This window comes from Glycine max, chromosome 5 (genome assembly GCF_000004515.6).
Source record: "Glycine max cultivar Williams 82 chromosome 5, Glycine_max_v4.0, whole genome shotgun sequence".
Lineage (NCBI taxonomy): Eukaryota > Viridiplantae > Streptophyta > Magnoliopsida > Fabales > Fabaceae > Glycine > Glycine max.
Window position 1 is genome coordinate 40,951,509 of NC_038241.2, and position 22,223 is coordinate 40,973,731.

The 22,223-nt window shown below is 30.8% G+C and overlaps 3 protein-coding genes across 3 annotated transcripts; all 3 read left to right on the forward strand.

Moving 5' to 3' along the window:
• Positions 1-323: 323 nt before the first annotated feature.
• Positions 324-644, forward strand: LOC100818788 (uncharacterized). Its single transcript, XM_003525220.2, has one exon. The coding sequence runs from the start codon at positions 324-326 to the stop codon at positions 642-644; it is 321 nt and encodes a 106-aa protein (XP_003525268.1).
• Positions 645-3,693: 3,049 nt separating this feature from the next.
• Positions 3,694-7,916, forward strand: LOC100818249 (FRIGIDA-like protein 4a). The gene is made up of 3 exons (XM_003525219.4): positions 3,694-4,648; positions 6,799-6,974; positions 7,092-7,916. Exons 1-3 carry the CDS (start codon positions 3,835-3,837, stop codon positions 7,662-7,664), a joined length of 1,563 nt encoding a protein of 520 aa, XP_003525267.2. The 5' UTR covers positions 3,694-3,834; the 3' UTR covers positions 7,665-7,916.
• Positions 7,917-12,395: 4,479 nt separating this feature from the next.
• Positions 12,396-17,152, forward strand: ALDH2C1 (aldehyde dehydrogenase family 2 member C1). Its single transcript, NM_001367191.1, has 9 exons — positions 12,396-12,607; positions 12,995-13,137; positions 14,857-15,240; positions 15,493-15,582; positions 15,702-15,875; positions 15,968-16,105; positions 16,320-16,457; positions 16,563-16,624; positions 16,723-17,152. Exons 1-9 carry the CDS (start codon positions 12,502-12,504, stop codon positions 16,994-16,996), a joined length of 1,509 nt encoding a protein of 502 aa, NP_001354120.1. The 5' UTR covers positions 12,396-12,501; the 3' UTR covers positions 16,997-17,152.
• The last annotated feature ends 5,071 nt before the right edge of the window (positions 17,153-22,223 follow it).

Below are 22,223 nucleotides of genomic sequence, written 5' to 3' on the forward strand. Positions count from 1 at the left end.
GCCTCGGTAAACAGTTCCACGTAGCAATTACATGCAGTCGGTCACGTGCCTGAGTTATTAGTATGCAGAGTGTGATCCCCATAATCAGGGTGTGGGTGTCTATAATTTTCAATTAAAGCCAAATATATAGTTTTATTCTGTTGTGGTTAGCTGGTTAATTAGCTTTTACTTTGGCAACTGAAGCCAAAAAATAAAATAAAAAGGTTCCAATAGAATACCCAATCCAAAGCCATGTGGGCTTTTATATTCTAAAGTTTTTGTCACTCCTCACTTTGCTTATTTACACTCTTTGGCGTGTGACTTTGAGTTTTCTAAGTGATTCCATGGATATCAAAGGTTGGTGCAATTCTGGCAGGAGAACAATCCAATTGGGGAAGAGTTACAATGAGATTGAGCATATAAACTCGCTATCAGCCACTGGAACAAGCAATAAGTTGAGGTGGAAATTGTTGTGGATGAAGCTCAAGAAAGAGAAGAAGAAGATTTTTGAGTCTGCATCATCCTTTCAGGTCCCTTATGATCAATACACTTACTCTCAGAATTTCGATCAAGGGACTGCACTTGATGAACCAGATAATCTTTCTAGATCTTTCTCTGTTCGGTTTGCTGATCCTTCCATTGTACTTGTGAAAAGAAAAGGGTAGTTTAAGGCAAGGCTAAGGAAAATTGAAACCCTGCTATCTCTTTACAATGCCAAATGCATGCTACATAGTTATGTCTGTATATTTTTGTTTTTGTTTTTGTTTTTGTTTTGTGTGGGAGGGGGTTCTAATGGTTTTCTTCTTTGTAATACCATTATTGCGTGCAAAACGAACATGATCTGAGAGATGATTAATCATGCTCTTTAAGCATATGGTCATGAGCTTGATAGTTTAATCTCTAAATCTGTATTTAAAAAATCATGTGTTGAAGGATCTTAATTTGTATCTTGAAAAATTAGTTTTATCACTCCAGCAGAAAATAGCCGGAGTTCTCCTTTATTCCATTCCACGTTCGAAACATTGCAATTCCTAAACTCTTCCCTCAACATCTAAATGCATGTTTATAAAATTTGTCAGTATGTTCATTCCATCGTAGAAATTAATTTGATTGATTGTTCTTCAAATTTGCGTTGATTAGTGTCTTCACAGTACAACCACTGGGTAGTATATATTAAGGAGAATAGCGAATTTCTCCATCAAGAAGTAAAGAATATTTGCCACTCGTGTTCTTTTCTGTATTTCATCCATGAGAGTGGAGAATTTTTTTTTATTAACAAATATTAATTTTTGTTAGAAATGTTGAAAGATTTGAATTGGTGACATTTTCCATCACTTTTTCCATTCCGTCAAACTTATATCTCCATCATGTTTGAGAACATAAATGAAGAAGTTTAACTAGTGTGTACCGAACATGGGTGTTGTGGATAAGGACTTTGGCCTTTGGGCATGTCTATTTTCTCCTTCTTTGGTTGTTTGATCAAATTAAGCAAAAATATCAGTCTTCAACAAAGCGATTAATTAACTAAATATATATAAAATTAACGTGTTAAATTATTTTGCTGCAAGCCATAAAGTCCATTATGTTGCTTGTAGAAGCTCCGAATGAGCCATAAGGGAAGTCACTATCAATAGGTTTATCCTCAAAGAAGCTAGAAAACCCACCAACTAACATGCATGGGGCATTATCTCTAATTTCTTTTTCTTTTTCTGAACAAATTTAACAAACAGAAAATGTAGCCTCTCTAAGAAAATAGCACCTTAGCCATCATCTGACGACAAAGGAAAAAAATATTTGACGAGGAGTCGAAGACATGGCCAAAAACTTTGATCCTATATTTCTCTACTTTACTCATTTCATTTTTCATCTAAGAAAAGCCGTAAATTAATTCAAATGGAGACATAAAATCTAGAGTTAACAAAACAATAATTCTATGTTTCGTGTATCAGACACTACGGTCACGAGTTTAAAATTAAAACCTTATAATCATCAATCTTAGCTAAATTAAAACCTTATAATCACAAAATTATTGTACACGGTTGAGTAGTTAACAATGGATGTTTCAGGTGCGCTAAATATCCGAATATCTTTAAATTGTGTATGAAATTAAAAAAAAATCATTCAAAGAATTAGTTTCATATGCTATGAATGTTTCCTGTTCGAAAAAAATTGTGACATGATTGTGAAGAATACTTGTGAGTTGTGATCATAAATAAAAAAATATATTGATGTAAATACGGAAAGTATTCCTCTAAAATACAAAAGATATCAATTTAATATTTGAAGATTTTAAATATCAATTTAGTTTTTTTCAATATTTAATGAATAAGACTTTAGTCCTTAACTTGGTTATTATTTTACATTATGAAAGCTAAAACGGATATATATAAAAAAAACTCTAGTTTAAGTATTTCTCTTTTTTTTTTTGTCTTGAAATATTTCTCAATTAACATATTCAAAACGTCAACAAAAAGGATTTGGCGTTCATATCCCAGATATCTGTAAGCTTGCTTAAAGCTTGTTAAGATGCATGTCGACCGAAAAAACAAAAATAACTCGTTAACATGCTTTGATCTTGAATTAAGATTACTTCACTATAAATTAAAATAAAAAAAATAGATTACCTCTCTTATCGTCATAAAAAAACTGAGTAGTTCTCTTGTCCTTAAACATTTTTTTTCTTTCAAAAATCAACGAAGCTAACCTTATATGTGCAGCCTGCCCCGTCAAATTAGGCCAATTTTAACAAACCTGGCCCATGATAACAGCATAATTATGATTTCAGTAATACATGTTCTTAATAAAATCGCCTTTTTTTCCAGTTTAATGTTTTTTCTTTTCTGAATTATCACCAAAAATGTATAAAATCAAATTTAGTGGTTTGCGTTTGACTTGTTTTTCTTGAAATGTGAGAAATCATTAAATTATTTTGTTAAATTTCTGCGTGTGTTTAGCTTGTTAAAAAGGCAAAAACACACTAGAAATTGAAAAAAAAAAAAAAAGTTGTGGATTCGAGACAAAGGTCACAATCCAAGCAAATTTTGCAGATATAGCAGCACAGCAAATTTAGCACATATAAGAAAAAGAAACGAAACTTGTTTAGATCATGACACATGGTGTAAGGACTAAGGTCATAATTGCTTCTTTTTTTTTAGTATGTTTCTTTAGCAGAAAAAAAATTAATAAAAATAATCAAACTAACGCGCGACGAAGATAATCACAAATAGGTATAATATATTTTGCATTTTTTTGGGTAAATAAGTTAAACAAATTTAAACCATTCACTTCATATCTATAAATGTCTTTATGTATGTTGTAGTTTTTTTAACAATGTTTTAATTGCAGTTTCTTAAACTGAATTTTTTAAATTGTAGTTAACATTAAGGAAACCGGCATATTTTTGTTATTGTATAGTTTTTTTTTAATGATTTATCACCATTAAAGAAGTTTTTCTAATTGTTTTATCTAGCCAGAAAATGTTGCCATATATTTGTGAGAGACTACTATATGGACAAATATATATTTTTTATCACCAAAGAAAGGATTATAGGGGCAAATGTATGAGTGGGACTGTGGGAGACTAAAATCTATGTTCTACATGAAAATTAACATTTAAAATAAAAAAATAATATTCTATATAATATGCGTATTAAAATACTACTAGTTAATGAAAAATTGTAAATTCTAATTGTTTTATTATTTAGGAGAGAAAAAGAAAAGAAAAGAAAAAAAGCTCACCTATCCGTTCCAGTGTTCCAGACTTGCAGTAAGGAACGTGAAGCAACTCAAATTTTTGGTCCTCTAAACGGTAAATTAAATTAGGGTTTGAGAAGAAGAGAGTCTTAGCACTCTCCAATGGCGACGAGGGTCCACCAATTCTTCGACGAACTCGAAGCGAAGAAAACCATTCTGGCGAAATGCACCGACCTCTTCACCACCCTCTCCACCCACTTCTCCTCCCTCCAACACTCCATCTCCGAGAAATCCCAATCCCTCGATTCAAACCTACAATCTCTCGATTCCCTCTCCAAAGAAACCCTCGAATCCCTCCACCGCCGTGAGACCTCCATCCCCGAGCGCGAGTCCGCCGCCGCCGCCCGCATCGAGGAGCAGAGGGAGGCCGCGCTCGCCGACCTCCGCGCCACGCATCCACCTGACCCCGACCTCTCCGCCACGCTCAAATCCCTCTGGCGGAAGATGGACGCCCCCGCGCTACTGCGCTTCGTGGTGTCCAAGCGGAAGGAGTCGGCGTCGCTGCGGGCGGAGATAGCGGCGGCGATGGCGGAGGCGGTGGACCCGGCGCGGCTGGTGGTTGAGGCGGTGGAGGAGTTTCTGAAGAGCAAGGTGGCCAAGTCCGGGGTGACGGATAAGAGGTGGGCGTGCGGGCTTGTGATTCAGGCGCTGATGGTTTCGGAGTCGGAGTCGAGGGAATATTCAAGAAGGATCGCGGAGAGAGCCGTTTCGGTTGTGGAAATGTGGAAGGAGCATTTGGATGGAGAATCCGAGAGTGGTGCTGCCGAAGTGGTCATGTTTCTGCAGATGGTCGTTTGTTTCGGCTTGAGGTCTAGGTTTGATGATGAGTATTTGAGGAAGCTCGTTATGCAGTTTGCTTCTAGAAGGGACATGGCAAAGCTTGCTGCTTCCTTACAGTTCGGGGACAAGATCATAGGTTCGTCTTTTCTTTGCCAACTTACATTTCTGTTAAATTCTGTGTTTATTAATTTTGCAAAAAAAAATATATCAATGGACACCCAGTGCTTCGTGACACTTGGAGAGAGAAATGTAGTATCATGTAATAGGAAGAGAGGTACAGTGAAATAATTGATGGAGTGGGTGGTGTCTGAATGTTATTACTCTATTTCTCTCTTTTTTTACTCTCAAATAGCTTCTGGGTGTCAAAAAATCATTTTTCTACTCTATAATTTATAGGCTAAAATGCAAGGAACCTTCTTCAACTATAGCTCATCTGTTAAAAAATAAATAAATAGGAATACCCTCTCTGTGGTGATGAACTTCATCTCAATTTTTAGGGGGTGCTAGATGTTATTCCAACATTGTACATTTCTTTTTCACTTGCACTTTATCGTACTACGAGTCAGCAACAATTGAGTTCTTTCTGCATTTCGCTAGCAATTAAGACAATAGAAATATGGAGTAGGGGAAATGCTTTTATAAATTTCAACGGCCTGAAAGTATTATTGAAGCTCCTCCACTTGTTCTTTGCTTTGTCTGCTTCTATGTCATGCCACTGCCTCCCTGTGCATTTGAATTCCTAGAAATCACTCCCCAACCTCCCAGAAACATGTGCATAACATCAGTAGCTGACTGACTGACTAACATTCATTTCTTATCTATATTTACATAACACAGTGCAGGTTTGGATTAGCTTATTTTGGGAAAATATTTGTTGCTCTTTGTAAATTCCTCAGTGAACTTTTGAAAAGAAAGCAATTATTTGTTCAAAATTGAGCTGAAATAAATGTGTCATCAGCTGTGGGATGCACCCTTCTGCAGCCATTCCTTTTTTAACCTGCGTTGTCAGAGTTGATGTTATCCGGTGGTGGTGGCATGCAATCAACTGTGAGTCTATGACAACCACTTATCTTTTCTTAGTAGGCAATGGAATTTGGAGCTGGAGTCCATTCCATATGTGATATGTGGCCTACAAAAGTGGCAAAGATGGGGTGAAAATGAAGGAAGCTGAAATTTTATGGTAGAGATGGGTTGAGAAAAAGGGAAGTCTTGTAGTAAATTAGTAGGAAAGGGTGACTGCCAAAAGATTTTGTGATGGTGGTAGTGGAAAATGGTGCAAATGGGCTGAGAAAAATTAGTAATTGAGTCATTTAGTGTTTGGATAGAGAGTTTACAGGTTTTCTGCTTACATTTCTGAGCTTAGGTGCATGTTTGGATTTCAGTTCAAAATGTGGTGCCTGAATTCCGAAGTAAATCTAATGGTCCACAAACTCAATTTTGCAAAAGGAAGGGTCTGGATGCTTTTGCAAACTTCATTTTGCTCCAAACGTCTGTTTGCAACTAAAAAGCAAACATGCACTAGGGAGTCAGTCATGTTGAGAGCTCAGAATATACCTGAGTTTTCTGCACATAATCATAGTTGAAACTTGAAAGCGGTTCCTGTGTATTAGCTTATTTTCATATTCCTAAGTATGTTGGTATGGCATTCTTTTTTTTAAAAAAAAAAATATTCATCAGTTTTAAGAATTCTGATAAATCCCCAAGAGTTAGTATGGAGAGCATGATTTAGAACAGGGCTATGGGATTTTGGGTCATCAAAATTTTAAAATACAATGGAGTTGATTGAAATCTAAATATTTTTCTTAAAGGAGTTTGGTTGTTTCTTTTCCTTTCAAAATAGATTTTATTGACTTGAAAGCATTTCTTTGTGCCACCCTGCTTATTTTCTCTTTCAATGATACACCTGCACATTGGTAAATGTTAACATGCCAGAGCCTCCTACTTGTTATCTTAGCTATTACCTTTCATCAAAGTATTTTGATTTCCTATACTTCCACAAATCCAACTCAAATTTCCCATTACACCTAACCTTTTAGATGTATAGGTGTAGCTGTTTAACAGAGTTAATTTTTCTCTGTAATAAAGTAGATGCCATAAGACATGGTCTAAATGGTAAATCAAATGCTAAGAGAAATTCAGTTGTATTATCTTATACAGCTTTTACCTTGATTCTGATTTATTTGACACTCATTGTCATACTTCTAAACTTCTCATTGTGATTCTTCTTCTTTTTTGGCCAATGCATGCATATTTGCATAGACTAATTAAAGCAAATGATATATGCAGATATTATAGATGAACTAATTAAAAATGGCAAAGAGATAGAAGCTGTTTATTTTGCTTCAGAATCTGGTTTGACTGAAAGATTTCCTCCGATTGACCTACTCAAGTCCTACCATCGGAACTACAAAAAGAATGTCAGTACCGCATTGAAAAAGGGAAACAACAATCGTGCTACTACGGTATGCATAACTACCTTTCTGTTCTAATTCACTTTCATTAGTGTGTTTATGTTGAATCAAAAAGAATGTATGCCATTGATGGATTGCATTCTTAAATCTGTCTCTATCATTTTACAGGATGATTCAAGCACTTCGGAGTTGAATTCCATTAAGGCTATAATCAAATGTGTAGAAGATCACAAGCTTGAATCAGAATTTAACCTTGATAATTTGAGGAAGTGGGCTACCCTTCTGGAGAAAGCCAAGGCTGAAAAGAAAAAGAGTTCGACATCCGGAAGTAAACCTCAGAACAAGCGAGGCAGTGGATCCAGCTCTTCACGTCCAGCCAAATCAGCCAAATTTAGCAGTGCGCACTCATCATCTTTCAGTCGCAGGAACCTGGCACCTTCTCTACAACCCAGTCCCGGTGCAAGATTTTCTGTTCCATTCAACTACCCCAGCCAGACCATATACGATGGTGCAACTGCTAATCTTTACACAGCAACCTATGGAACTTCCCACACTCAAAGCCCGGCTGGAATAACACAACAGCACTACTCTATTCCTGTTGACAATTTGGGTCCGTCTGGTTACCGGTCTAGTGGTTCTTATTCAGGACAGACTAGCTATGGCCTATATGATTACAGAAATGGTGCTCCTCCTACTTATCCACCTCCGTACACAGTAGATCAAACCACTTACAGGGGTTAATTATTCGACTCCCCCTCCCCCCCTTCTGGTTATAGTCCTTTTTCTGCCTGTTTGATGCTACTTTCATCTATTTTGTTTCTCGTTTTGTGCATGTTAAAATTGGAAATAAAATAGTTTTTTTTCTTTTTCTTCTGGGAGTACTCCGTATAACCGCCTGAGCTGATTAGTCCCAGGTTTGTTTCGCCTTTTCCTTTTTCTTTTATTTGTTCTGGGCTATTTTCTACATCTCAATGGCGTTTCGGTGTATTGTCATATTAGCTTCCAAAAGAACTGGTAAAATTGTTAACCTAGTTATATCTATATGCTTTTAATTTTTAATCGCAATAAAATGCGATCAACATATCCTTTACAGCACGAGTCTATGTTAACTGACGTTCAATGTCCTGAAAATGTGAAAAGGGCTTTGTTTAGATTAATGAATTTCAGTTTAGGAATCTACATCTTAAAAGAGATTAGTCTCGGGAATATTTTTGGTGCATACCAAAACATTTGTTACAGCAGATATTTTTAGACTAACTTAAAGTCATTGCCCAAAGAATCACCGAGAACAGAGAAGACAATTGCTATTCACTCTCCCGCAATAATATAGATAAAGATTGCTTGTATGACTAGCTTCGGATATGTTATTAAGTTCACAATAATCTCCATAGGACAATACGTGAGAGTCTGACAAATCACGTAACATATTAGGAAAGCAGCGCATTTTATTTTCATTTTGTCCTTTTGTTTTTGCTAAAAATGACTAGGTTTCGCCTAATAATATACCATTATGTTTTAACCGTGAACTTATTAGGATTTATCACGCGGCATAATCTTTTTGCAGCATTTAATTTAATGTTCAATAATTAAGACATATCTTGAGAAGATATAATCTGACAAGATTAATCAGACAACAGCTGCAGGAAACGTGTTTTTGGCATGTGCTGGTTATTTAAAACAAAAAATATGTGCACGTCGGAATATGTGTTAGACAGTTTTGTAACATACAAAACAATACTTTAAGATATCCCTTGCCGCGCCAAAGGTTCAAGTTCAATTTATTTATTTTCCTTTTGGGATTTGTTGTGTAACATATAGCTCCATTATTTGCGCCCAAGATCTTCCATAGTCAAAGCTACATAGCTTTGACCTATGAAGCTTAAAGAAAAGGATAAAGTAAATAAATACTATGCAAACCGATCACTCACGCAACATATGATGATTTGTTCTTGACAAAGTCAAATTTTCAGTTGCAAATTAAATTTTAGGCAATTTTTTTAAATTTGCAGACACTATAGAGCACTTCAGCTGACAGAAAGAAAAGAAAATACACCATATTCATCATAACCGTGACTGGTGTGGTTCTTTAAGACTTCATTTTAATTGAATTGATATTGAATTTTTAGGTTGGAAAGGGTGACAAGATACACTATAAAAAAAATTCTACCCACTAAGCTTTTTTGGTTTGATTAGTCTTTTATTCAAGGGAATTGAATTCGGTTCCCAGAAAATTTATAACAATTTATACTGTACAATCATTCGAGTTAGATTCTTATTTAGTTCTTATTAGTATAATTTTTTTATTGAAAATTAAAGTATTCATTAGTATAATTATGATTTGTTCACATTAATAATATGTTATATTGAAGATATAAGGTTGATCTCAGTTAAGGAATGGTAAAGGAAAAAGGAAGGAAAAATATGCGGTATGTTCGAATCAGATATTTCTATAAAATTTAATGTGTATTGATAAAAAAAAAATATATATATATATATTGTATTGACTGTATATGACTTTCCTGTACTAATAGAATCAATATAAATTTATTTAAAATTTTATTCAGCTCAAACAGATGACTTCCTATAAAAGATTCATATAAAATTCTATTCTGCTCAAACATGTGCATGAATTACAGACACGGTTCGTTTGACTACATAATATAGTAGGATTACTAGTAATTCCTCAAAATTCTCTCTTGGAAATACATAATTTGCTGGAAAGAGAAAGATATTTATTTTATAAGACTATATACCTCAGATTCAATAGGCCCAGTAAGGGTTAAGAGCTGTTTTCATTTTCTTGAAGTCTTTGTCATGTCGTGCAGCTGGTTGAAGTTTCGTCTTTCATTTTTCCCCTCACATAGTTATTGATAATATGTATTTTAACGTTAACGTTTTCCCTCTAAGAAGAAAATGGAACACTGACTTAGTCATCCAAATCCCAAATTTAATTGCAAACCCGCTTTCGAAAATCTTGTCATGGCGTATCTGAACAAGACACAATTGTTTGCTTATACAATTTATTATTTGGAGAAGATATTATTCGCTTTAATTTGTGATACTGCTTTCCTTAGCCTATAAAGCTATCATCACAAAATATCATATCAACTAATATATGTCTTTCCTATACTAATGTGTAAATATGTACAATACCAAGTACTGTACTAAGTTAAAGGCAAAGTTCACATCAAAAGTAAAGGCCCAAGTATAATAGATAGACTATAGTGAAGCCCTTTGTCAATTATCATCCAGGAGTTTTTTTTTTTTTTTCATAATCGACTTCGGCCTGTCATCATCAGTGACTAAAACGAGAAAAAAAAATCGTTGAAATATATGCGTATAAAGAATAAAATAAAAAATCTGTAAAAAACTATTTAAACAATTTTGATCTCTCTCTAAAATATAGATTAATTCAATTAGAAGAAAAATTAAAATGTTAAAATTATGTGTTAAATATAGATTAATTTGATGATGTAATTGATGATATATCTGAACCAATTCAAATGATATATATATAAAATTTATTATAAGGTTATCAAAGTGTATTACAATTATAGTAGACCTTTAAAATTATTCGTACTGGAAGAAAATCCTAAAAAATATTTAGTAAAAAATCTTTAGTGTATGCTAAAATTGAGAAATTCAACACAAAAAAATATACTTGGTAATACTATATAAGATTATAAGAAGATCAAATTGAATGAAGAAGAAAAAAAGACAAGATTAGAAGAAGAAAAATTTAGTACCAAAGCTTATTAATCTAATTAAAGTTAATCAACTGTATATTAATAAAGGAAAATAATAAGTAATAATTAAAAATATTATACAGTAAATAATTTGAAATGCAAATTTAAGAAATATATTTATATATTTAAAATATTTTATAAAAACATTCATACAAAAATTTAATTCCTGCATTACATGGGTCACAAACTCTAGTTAATCTAAAGTTAAAAGTAATCGATTGAGTCATCAAGTTGGTTAAGATTGAAAAAATAAATAAATTCAAAAACCGAATCAATTATAATTGATTTGATTCATATTTAAAGTGGAAAAAAAATCAATTAACAAAACCAACCCCAAATAAATTGATTGGTTAAGGTATTTCTCATGATTTTTAATTTATTGTGATAAAAAATATTGTGTTAATTTTTTATATTTCAAATATATATTTTCCATATTGTAATATTTTTCTCATTATTATTTTTTGTATATTTATCGTTTCAAAATAAAATTATGAATAAATTATTTTTCTGAAGCAAAAATAAATAGTAAACTATAAAGATGTGAAATAATGAGACCCAATTTAAGTTCTCAATTAGTTCAATATTAGAGTAAAAAACATGTAAAAATACATAAATCTGATCAATGTGATAGTGTGAGACTCGAAGAAAATAAATTAAGAATTTAAGATTGAAATTTTCATTGCAGATACTTATAATAATTTTACATTATCATTTGATTATAAATTATTACTAAATTTATCATATTTTATATAAAAAAAACTATATGAAAACATACCTAACCTAATAATTCCTAAATAATTAATTAATAATGTAAAATTTTATATAAACTCTTAGTTTTAATAATTAAAAAAAGCCACTTAATTTAAACACGTTTCCTGCGTTGACCCTGCCAAAGGGGACATATCAAATAAAAAAACTTGGTAATTACAAGAAACGAAAAAACTTATTAATGACAACGATGAAATTAAGAGCAAGGGATCACATTAGTTTGCTACAATAATTAAAAAGGTGACATGATTACCAGGTTTCCCACTGTTACAATTCTCATTTCACCCTCCTAAGTCCTAACTTGTTGGCGGTGTTGCCCCAGCATATGGAAATGATAAATATAATTAGGGTGTGAATGATTATAGTTTTTTTATAAATATTTTTTTAAAAAAACACTTTTGACCTTTAGGACAATAAAACTGTAATCAAACATGCTTTAAGTATATTGATTTATCATAATTTTAATAAAAAAAAATTATCTCATTTTCTTTCCACTTCTTTCTTTCTATTTCATTTTTTTTTTCTACCTTTGTACAGTCCAGAATTGGCTTTAAGTTTACTCTTTCGCTTCCCAAAATAGTTCTGTCCCTGGTAGTTCTAATTCATCAGAGGAGCAGATTTCATAATTGGATCTTTCTCCCAAATTTAAACATTACCCAAAAGATTCTCTGTGTATTTTTTTGGTAATGATTCTGTGTTCTCTGTGTATTAAATTTAGATATCAAGACTTTTGTTAATATGTGATTTAAAAATAAGTATTTGTTTATATTTTAATTAATACTATATAACATGATAAGATAAAATGAAATACAGATAATAGAATATTAATTAATTTTAAATTATATGAAACTTGATAATTTAGTCTACCTATGACGATTTAAATCATAATTTACTTATGAAACTTAATTTATAATTATGATAGACATGGGATTTTACATAATTGTCATCTAATGTCGATTAATACGAGTGGTGCTAGTTCTGTTTGCATATTATTACAAGTCTCAGTCCCCAACGACTGGTTCTGCTTTCTCTCTGTTGCTTCGATTCATTCACACAACTCAACCATGACTTTCAATAATGGCGATGCAGCTGCTGCCTCCCTCAACAAGGTCCCCACGGTCAACTTCACCAAGCTCTTCATTGACGGACACTTCGTTCACTCTGTGTCAGGTTCATTTTTTTTATACCTATGCACTTTCTGTTGCCCCATCTAATTATCTGCTTCTTCTACCTTTCTATGCTCCTCTAATTTCTATTCCTTTTTCTGTATTTTTCTTTCCATTGATGTACATGGATCAAAACTAAATACTCCTATTATTATGGTGTGACATAATTCGCATATATATAATTTTGACCTTAAGCATATGGTTAGAACCTCTCCCATTAAGGAGGGATCCCAACAGATTGTCCCTTGTAAGTTTATGTTCAAACTGTAATTTAGAGGTTAATTAATTATCTATACTTGTGTCAACAGTACTACTATGGTGTCTCAACTCTCAACTAAGTCTTATATACTAATATATATGACTTTTGCTAAAACTCTTGTTGAAAAAATAGGAAAGACATTTGAGACAATAGATCCAAGAACAGGAGATGTTATAGCGAGGATCAGCGAGGGAGATAAAGAAGACATTGACATTGCTGTTAAAGCAGCACGTCATGCATTTGACAATGGTCCATGGCCTCGCCTTCCCGGTTCTGTACGTTATTTTTTCCCTTCTCTTTTTTTATACTATGCACAAGGAGATTAATATATGATAACTATAAATATAAACAACATAATTAAGATTACTGCGGACTGCAGTAACTTCACTTGGCCGAATGATGAGGAATGGATTGACTTTATGCATTTGGGTAACTCTTTTATATTTAATTTTAATATCAACGTAAAAAAAATTTAACATTTGTATTTAATAGTATATTTTCACAATATTTCACAAAACTGATATTTTCTAATTGGTAATATGATTTAAATTATTAAATAATATGCTCATGTCGATATTAATTATGTATGTTATAATTTATAAAAGAACTGACATTAAAGTTATATTAAAAGATTACGATAATCTTTGAAATAAATATTATTAAGACTCGAGCATGCAAACGGCCATGTGATCCAGATTGCTATATGAATAATTAACATCAACGTTCTTACGTGATTTCTGATTATTTAATGCCAAACCCATGTGATCCAGTTTGTAATGTCGATGTTATCAATTTCAATTTTTTTTTCAACCATCGATTCAATTTTATTTAAAACACAACTATGCATAAGTTACAAGTCACTCAAATGAGTTGGATTTATGAAATTTAAATATGACTTAAATTTTTTTACATTTAATTTTAATCGCGCAAAAAAGTTAACACTTCTTTTATCGTATATTGCCGTATTATTTCATAATTTTGATACAATTTATACTTGAAATATAATTAAATTTGTCAAATGTTATTATTAGAATAAATATTACATGAAAAATATATTGAAATTTTAATATATTATTACTCCTACGTGCAAGCGTGACTACGGATGTCGGTTTGGTATAAAACATAAAAAACACACCTAACGAGACTTTTTTTTTTTAAAAGAAGTTTCTTAGATTCAAACGGCCGTTTGATGATTTTAAATATTTGAAACACACAAACTATTAATAATTAGCTGACCCTCCCCTAAAATTGGAAGAAGAAGAAGATCGAAGAAGATGTTATAGTAATGAATTTACATTGAAATTGTTGTATAAATATCATTTAGCAAGGGAGTCATATTACGGCTTGAGGTAAGTAGTGATGGATACTTTCGATAAATATAGTTGGCTATAATCTCCAAAGTAATTCGTTGGTTGCTGTTAAATATTGATAAATTAAGAATTTGAGTTTTGTTTAATATGATCATGTTTATATTTTTCGGGACTTTATTGATGTTTTAACTTAGTTATTCCAATAAATATTTTTTAATTAGCCACTGGTAATCTTGCATCATCAAAGTTTGTTTGTAATTTTCGAGTATCATGCGTCCAGAATGTACAGTAATTTTATTTGTACAATATTTTTTTTTATATTACGTTAGTTTTGTTTGAGTGATATATAAAACAAGAGAATTACACGTTCAAAAGCCATCAAAGTTGTATAAATTTTTCAATACAATTTTATATATAGAGTTCATTAATTTTTTATGTAGTATCATATATGGTAAAATTCTATATATTATCAACCAATTAAAAAGCATTCTAATTAAATCTTTAAGGTGCTTTTTATTTAAACTCTTGCATATATATTCAAAGCTTAGTTAAAGCATGCATCTCATCAAAATAAAAAATAAAGACAGTTTAGTTAAAGGGTACTGCACTTTTTTTTATGAGACAAAATTCTTTTGCGACGTATGAATTGAAACTTGACATGACGTACGTGAATGTGATAATCAGGAGAGAGGAAGAATTTTGCTGAAATGGGCAGAGCTAATAGAGGAAAATGCAGAAGAACTTGCGGCACTAGATGCCATTGATGCGGGGAAGTTGTACCATATGTGTAGGAATTTGGAAGTTCCAGCAGCAGCAAACACTCTTCGTTACTATGCAGGTGCTGCCGATAAGATTCATGGCGAGGTGTTGAAAATGTCCCGAGACTTCCATGCCTATACATTGCTTGAACCACTTGGTGTTGTGGGACACATTACTCCCTGGAATTTCCCCAATACCATGTTCTACATCAAGGTTGCTCCTTCTTTAGCTGCTGGCTGCACCATGGTCCTCAAGCCCGCCGAGCAAACACCCCTCTCTGCTTTGTTTAATGCTCATCTTGCTAAATTGGTATGTGCATGTGATCCATTTTCAACAATTAAATGATTCATTCATATCTTTATCAACCATGCATGCATGGCTTGGAGATATAAGGTTGGTTGGATGATTAAGAAAGAAGAAAAGGAGGAAAAAGTCATGGGTTCGATCCCTCCTATTAACAATTAACGTTTGTCGATTAAAAACAAATGCATACATGGCTCTTCATCACAAGTTACTTTAGCATAAAAGCTTATAAATTAGATTATTTTCCTTATTTTGAAGGCTGGAATCCCAGATGGAGTGATCAATGTAGTGCCTGGATTTGGCCCAACTGCTGGTGCTGCATTAAGCTCACACATGGATGTTGATAAGGTAATTAAATTTACATGTCAAGCATATAGAAGTACCATAAAATCTTAAATAAGACTAGTTAAATATTATATTAATCTATATATTCGAGTATATGCTTCTTTACTTGGTGGTATGTTCAGGTTAGCTTTACTGGTTCAACACAAACAGGCCGTGAGATAATGCAGGCTGCAGCTAAGAGTAACTTGAAACAAGTTTCACTTGAATTAGGAGGCAAGTCACCCCTCATAATTTTTGATGATGCTGATATAGACAAAGCTGCTGAGCTAGCTCTACTAGGCATCCTATATAACAAGGTGAAATTGCTTTCAGGAAATCCTTTCTTTTCAAATAGCATCTAGTTAATTATGTCTCTGCTAACATTTAATTTCTTCCCATGTGACTAAAGGGAGAAGTTTGTGTTGCAAGTTCCCGTGTGCTTGTTCAAGAAGGGATCTATGATGAATTTGAGAAAAAACTGGTGGAGAAGGCAAAAGCTTGGGTCGTTGGGGATCCCTTTGATCCTAAAGTTCAACAAGGCCCTCAGGTAAGAAAAATAGGTAGTGGCACAATTATTTCTACATTAGTTCTAATATATATATATCGGAGATTTTCTTGTAGCAACATAACTTAATATTTCAAAAATTGCTTAGCAGAATTTACAAACAGAAAAAGGAGAAATGACCGGACCAAAAAAACAGAAATGAGAAATAATTAAGATCATCGTCTATTGGCTAACAATTTTTCTGTGTATATTGAAGGTTGACAAGGAACAATTTGAAAAGGTCCTTTCATATATTGAGCATGGAAAGAAAGAAGGAGCTACCCTTTTGACCGGGGGTAAAACAGTGGGAAACAAGGGCTACTTTATTGAGCCAACAATTTTCTCCAATATAAGGGTAAATTCCAAGTGCACAAAGTTATTAATTAATTGAGTATCTTCAGCATAATTAGATAACTAATCATCATCTTTCCTTTGTAAAATTTGTTAACTACCTGTTTAGGAGGATATGCTTATAGCACAGGATGAAATATTTGGCCCAGTAATGGCACTGAAGAAGTTTAAGTAAGTTAATTTTAATGTTATTGTGTCATGTTTCTTGTTAATTAACATGTTGAAATCCTCATATTATTATGTTAATTATCATGATATATGAACAATAGGACCATTGAGGAAGCAATTAAGAGTGCTAACAATACCAAGTATGGCCTAGCAGCAGGCATAGTGACCAAGAATTTGGATACGGCAAACACAGTGTCAAGGTCCATTCGTGCAGGCACTATTTGGATCAACTGCTATTTTGCCTTTGGCGATGATGTTCCCTTTGGAGGGTATAAGATGAGTGGATTTGGAAAAGATCATGGATTGGAAGCCCTTCACAAGTACCTACAAGTTAAATCTGTTGTTACTCCCCTTTACAATTCACCCTGGCTTTGAATGTCTACTGCATATATCATATATGGATCTTGGAAAATAGTCCATTCTGGCCTTCTGGCCACTACCTATCAATTTGCATCTGCCATGAGCCATGGAAATTCAGTTCTTGAATAGTGGTGTCTGTTATATTATCAAAAAGTTGGCCTTTTCCTACTATTCTCTCTGTTACTCCTTTCTATTTTATTTTATTTCTTTTACTACAGTTTTTTCCTTATTTCTTTCTATTGTTTAGATTGTATTTTAGTTTTAATGTGTTATCTTTTAAATCTCTTTTTCATTACCATCCAATTAATTTTAAGAATTTGGTTAAATTTAAAGAATTATTATCATAATTAAATTAATTTAAATATTTTACAAAGTTAAATAAAAAAGGAACTTGTAATGTTAAATTGAGTAATAAACAAAAATATAAGTTGTAGTCTAGATAACTAAAATATAAGTTTAGTGAATATTAATAATCATAATGACATTTTATTAAATTATAATGTTATAAATATTTTAAGAAACTTTATCCAATTCACTAAACTTATGTAAAATATGTGCAACCAAAGACAACACAGATAGAATTTGTTTTTAAACAAAATATAAGAAAATATATCTTATTCCAAAATCATTTTATTTTAACAACTAACCAACATGTAAAAACAATGCATGTGATAGTATTTTTACTAAATTTACATTGTAAGCATTTAAACAAATATATTTACTTCTTTTTATTAAAAAAATGTATCATCTTGAGGAAAAGTAGTTTGTACATTAAATTGAGTATGTTTGTATAAGCTTATTTAAAAAAATATTTTTATAAAATAAGTAAATTTTTTTTACTCTTTTGATGTGTTTATCTTAAAAAATGGAAAAAGATTTTTTGTTTTTTAGAGAAATAAATTGTGAGTCAATTTATTTAAACTTAAAAACAATTAAATAACTTTTTAAAAAAAAATTTACAAAAAAGAGATAGAAATTGATTTTTCAACAAACAAACAACTTTTTTTTTTAGGAAAACAGCTTAAACAAATACATTAAAAAATGCAATTTTATTATAAAAAAAACTTAAGCAAACGGATCCCATTTCTATTTCTTAAAAAAGTGTTTTTTTTATATTTTAAAAATCAATTTTTATAAAATCACTTTTTTAAAGTTTAAACAATTTGGTCCTACATAAGGATCTCATCTCTCAGTAACATTGAAGTTAATTTTTCTATGCGGAAGAATATGACTTTTTAATAGGAAAAATGCCTTTGAATACACATACATATATAATTATTTATGTGAAATTTATATAATAACTTTGTAAAGTAATTTATAAAATTCTTTTGTAACATATTATTCATCTTTATGTAATGAAATATCTTTTTTATTTTGTGCATGTGAATTTTCTTGTTATATTTTTAAGGCATTTTTTTATTATTAGTTATTTTTTAAAATTTTAAAATATACTGTATTGTTAATTATTTAGATTTCAAATATTTTTAAAAATTATAATTTATTTTAATTTCTTCTAAATAAAAAATAGTTGGATATATTTCTAACAAACTTCTTTATGATTATTCATCTTGAAATAAAAAGGAAGGACATTTGAGACTATAGAGCTCAGAACAGATGAGGTAAAAATTGCAAGAGTAAAGAAAATAAAGAAGATATTGATATTAAAGCAGCACGCCAGGCATTTGAGTCAGGTCCATGGCTTGGCTCCGTTATTTCCTCTAATATTATATATTAATCACTTTTAATTGAATCATCAACATTAAAAAAAAAATTAAATCACTAAATATATCTAAAAATAAAACAAATTTTTAATTATATCTTAATATAATATTTATGAATCAATAATAATTTTCAATTTCAATATTTTTGTTCTCTTATAATAAAATGTTAAGAATAGTATAAAAAATAGAACTAAAAAATTATTATTAATATGTTAATTGGTGATTTATAAATAAAATCAAGTATTTCTTGTGATCAATATATAGAATTGGAGGAAGTATTATTTTTCCTTTCTTTAGTTAGATATTTTTTATTCGCTCTTATTGTGTGCGAGATATTTCTTCATTTCTTCAACTAAATCATCCCCAATTTCTTCCATTATAAAAAATGAAAATATATGATCATTAATTTAAAATTAATAATGATAATAATTGCTCAAAACTTTCGAAAGGCCATACTTGTATATATACATACCATTATCAATGATTTTTTCCGCAGAAGCAAAAGAAAAATACCATTATTATCAATGACATATTCGATCGGCTATTCTAATCGAGGCCAAGCAGTCCAATATTGAAAATGACATTTAGATTCATAGTCCATCTATTTATGATTTATGATACGTCGTGGAGTCTTGTTATAAGCAAAAATTTTGGATTTGTGATTACGGATTATGATTTATTTTTATTTTTTGAAGAAACGGACTATGATTTCTGATTAGCGTAAGATGTGGGATTTAATTTCCATGATTTGTTAAGGACTATAATATGCCATTTCTCACAAACACACGAGGTTGGCAGCTTAGCTAACAGTTCTCTTTATTTAGCATTTCTTACTTCACAAAACTCAAAAAAGTTGTCCCTAAATGACTTGTGGAGTACGATAAACTCAACTCTGGTAGAATATATTCACTTCTAAATTCGTAAGAACTTATTTAATATAAAAAAGATATTAATATTTCTATATATAAAATCATAACTAAATATTTTAACCCTAAAATACATCAAAATAACAAATTTTAACAATAATTCAATAAACTAACATAATTCATACCCAAACAAACAAATTCATATAATACAAAACATAAGTTCTTAAAATAAAAATATTTAAAAAATATAAAGATAATTTAAATGTCCATCAATCCTTTAATTAAATCATCTTCAATATTAACACCATCACCATCATCTTTAAGTTCCTCCAGTTTACTATGAGTTTGGTCTGATTCGATCGAGTTTAATTCTGAGTTTATCAAAAAATAATTTTGTATGTGATTCAACTCGTTAGGAGTGTATAAAATTATAAAATTTTATGATTTAAAACTAGAGTTTAATAACGATAATTATTGGAATGTACATGATTTGTATAACATCATGTGATCTAAGAGTATATCTATTATATACAATTACTTAAATAAGTTGTGAGTCTTAAAGTTTCACATGATTTAAAAACTTTATATAAAAATTTAGTTCAATGTTAAAATTGTTACAATAAATTTTTAACTTGAGTCATATTAAATTTTATAATTAAAAGTAATTGGTAAAAATAAATTAAGCAGCGCTTACTTATATAAATAACTCAATTAAGTAACACATTGTCAAATCATTTATTCAAATAATAAAAACTTAATTATTAAATAATCTTACTTAAATAACTCATAAAATATGTGTTTGAAGATGCTCTTACATCTTTTTAAGCAACTCATATATAAAGCTAATTTTTCGAGTGACTTATTAGCATGATATGTGAGTATCAACTAATGGCCATTGGTTTCGAGACGGACACTTCTTAGATCAAAATAAGTTCATATATATGTAGTGAGAGAGAAAAGAGTAATTTCTATTCTCCACTGATGTACAAACTTTAGGCTAAGTTAGAGGTAAAATAATACTAGTCAAACATCTTATTCAACTCTAATGATGTTATATTCTATCAAAGAATGATCTTGAAATAACTCATGAAACGAGATTATCAACACAGACTGATATAATATTCAAAACACATACAATGTGCTCTTAAAAGTGTAACACTTGCTAACAGTCTAACATTTAGTGTCAGTTAAGTTTAGCTTATTAAAACAAGAGGGATGATTCTCCAAAGAAAGAAAACTTCACATTTACATTTTTTTCCCTCGTTTAGTAATGTCAAAGTATGAAGGAAAAAGAAAAATCTATATGGATTCCATATAAAAAGAAATGTTTCTTTCCAAATCGGAAAAACAAAGGAAAAGAGAAGAGTGAAAGCTTTGTTAACGTAACAAACAAATACCTCGTTTACATCAAATTTCATTTTTTGTTTAGGGTATTTATTTTATTTTATACATATTTTTTATTTCTTTTCACTTTTTATATAATCAAACAAGAGGAAAGAAAATTTTTACCGTTCTCTTTTAATTTCTTTTTCCTTCTACCAGATAACTTAAAAAATTACTTCACTTTCTACTTTTTTTTTCTTTTTTTCTGCTTTCTTTTCACTTTCTTTCCTAAATCAAATATAACTTTTGTAAAAAAAAAATTAAATAAAACTTTAAGGTGAGTAATTGACAAAATGAACATTCCTCCATTGCATAATACCATCGAACCCTTAGAAGATCTCCATTGTTGCATAATGTCATCATACCCAAGAAGACCTCCAATGCAGAATATAATCATTCCATATTGTTGGAATTGTAAAGCACTATACTGATAGTGATAGGTAATGTTTGTCCTTATGAAGAACTTGTTCTGTTACAAACAGCCTTATCATTCGCGACATCCCATGCCAACGCATGTTGAGCCTTTTGGAGAAGCACCAAATGAATTCTGTAAATAAATAAAAGGCAAAATCACCATTTAAATTATTGATTTAAATATAATTTCCATACCTGTTGATTTTAATTTTATTATCTAAAGTTTACTTTTTATTTTATTAGGTAGAATACTTTTACCTTTAATTTTAGTATTTGTTATAAGATAAAATTTGTATAATAATGACGTGACATTTATGTGTCACATTATTACTTAGGTGGTGATATAACATCTTATTAGTCTGCACATTATAATTTAATAGATTTATACTTTGCTGATTAAAAAATAATTTAATCGATCTAACTAATGGATAAAAATTAAAATCAAACGTAAAAATATTTCATTAATGAAATTTGAATAATAAAATTAAAATAAATTATATTACAGGTTTAAAAAACATGTTTAATCCTAAATTCGTTTACAAAAATAGAAGTTATCCGGGGTTAGGTGGGAATGATTTAATAGTGCTTATTAATTTACGTGGTGTGCCTTAGCAAGAACGGTACGGATTTTCTCCACCTAAATCCTAAAGCTGCACCATGCATGTTCTTGTCTACGCACCTTTGCAGAAGCACTATATTAATTCAAATAAAAGGCAAAATCACTATTTAATTGTTTAAAAAATAGAAATTAAATGGGGTTAGGTGGGGAATGATTTAAAAACAATAATGATAGTATTATATAATTTATTTTCTCGTACGTTCTGTGCCTTGAAGAGCACTGATTTTGTCCACCAAAAG

What these genes read in the sequence shown, in the direction of transcription:
- LOC100818788 (XM_003525220.2), top strand. Translation starts at nt 324, where the DNA reads ATGGATATCAAAGGTTGGTGCAATTCTGGCAGGAGAACAATCCAATTG.
- LOC100818249 (XM_003525219.4), top strand. Translation starts at nt 3,835, where the DNA reads ATGGCGACGAGGGTCCACCAATTCTTCGACGAACTCGAAGCGAAGAAA. An exon ending in GTTCGGGGACAAGATCATAG is followed by an intron (nt 4,649 to 6,798) that starts GTTCGTCTTTTC and finishes TGATATATGCAG; the next exon opens with ATATTATAGATGAACTAATT. An exon ending in ACAACAATCGTGCTACTACG is followed by an intron (nt 6,975 to 7,091) that starts GTATGCATAACT and finishes ATCATTTTACAG; the next exon opens with GATGATTCAAGCACTTCGGA.
- ALDH2C1 (NM_001367191.1), top strand. Translation starts at nt 12,502, where the DNA reads ATGACTTTCAATAATGGCGATGCAGCTGCTGCCTCCCTCAACAAGGTC. An exon ending in CTTCGTTCACTCTGTGTCAG is followed by an intron (nt 12,608 to 12,994) that starts GTTCATTTTTTT and finishes TTGAAAAAATAG; the next exon opens with GAAAGACATTTGAGACAATA. An exon ending in CAATTTTCTCCAATATAAGG is followed by an intron (nt 16,458 to 16,562) that starts GTAAATTCCAAG and finishes CTACCTGTTTAG; the next exon opens with GAGGATATGCTTATAGCACA.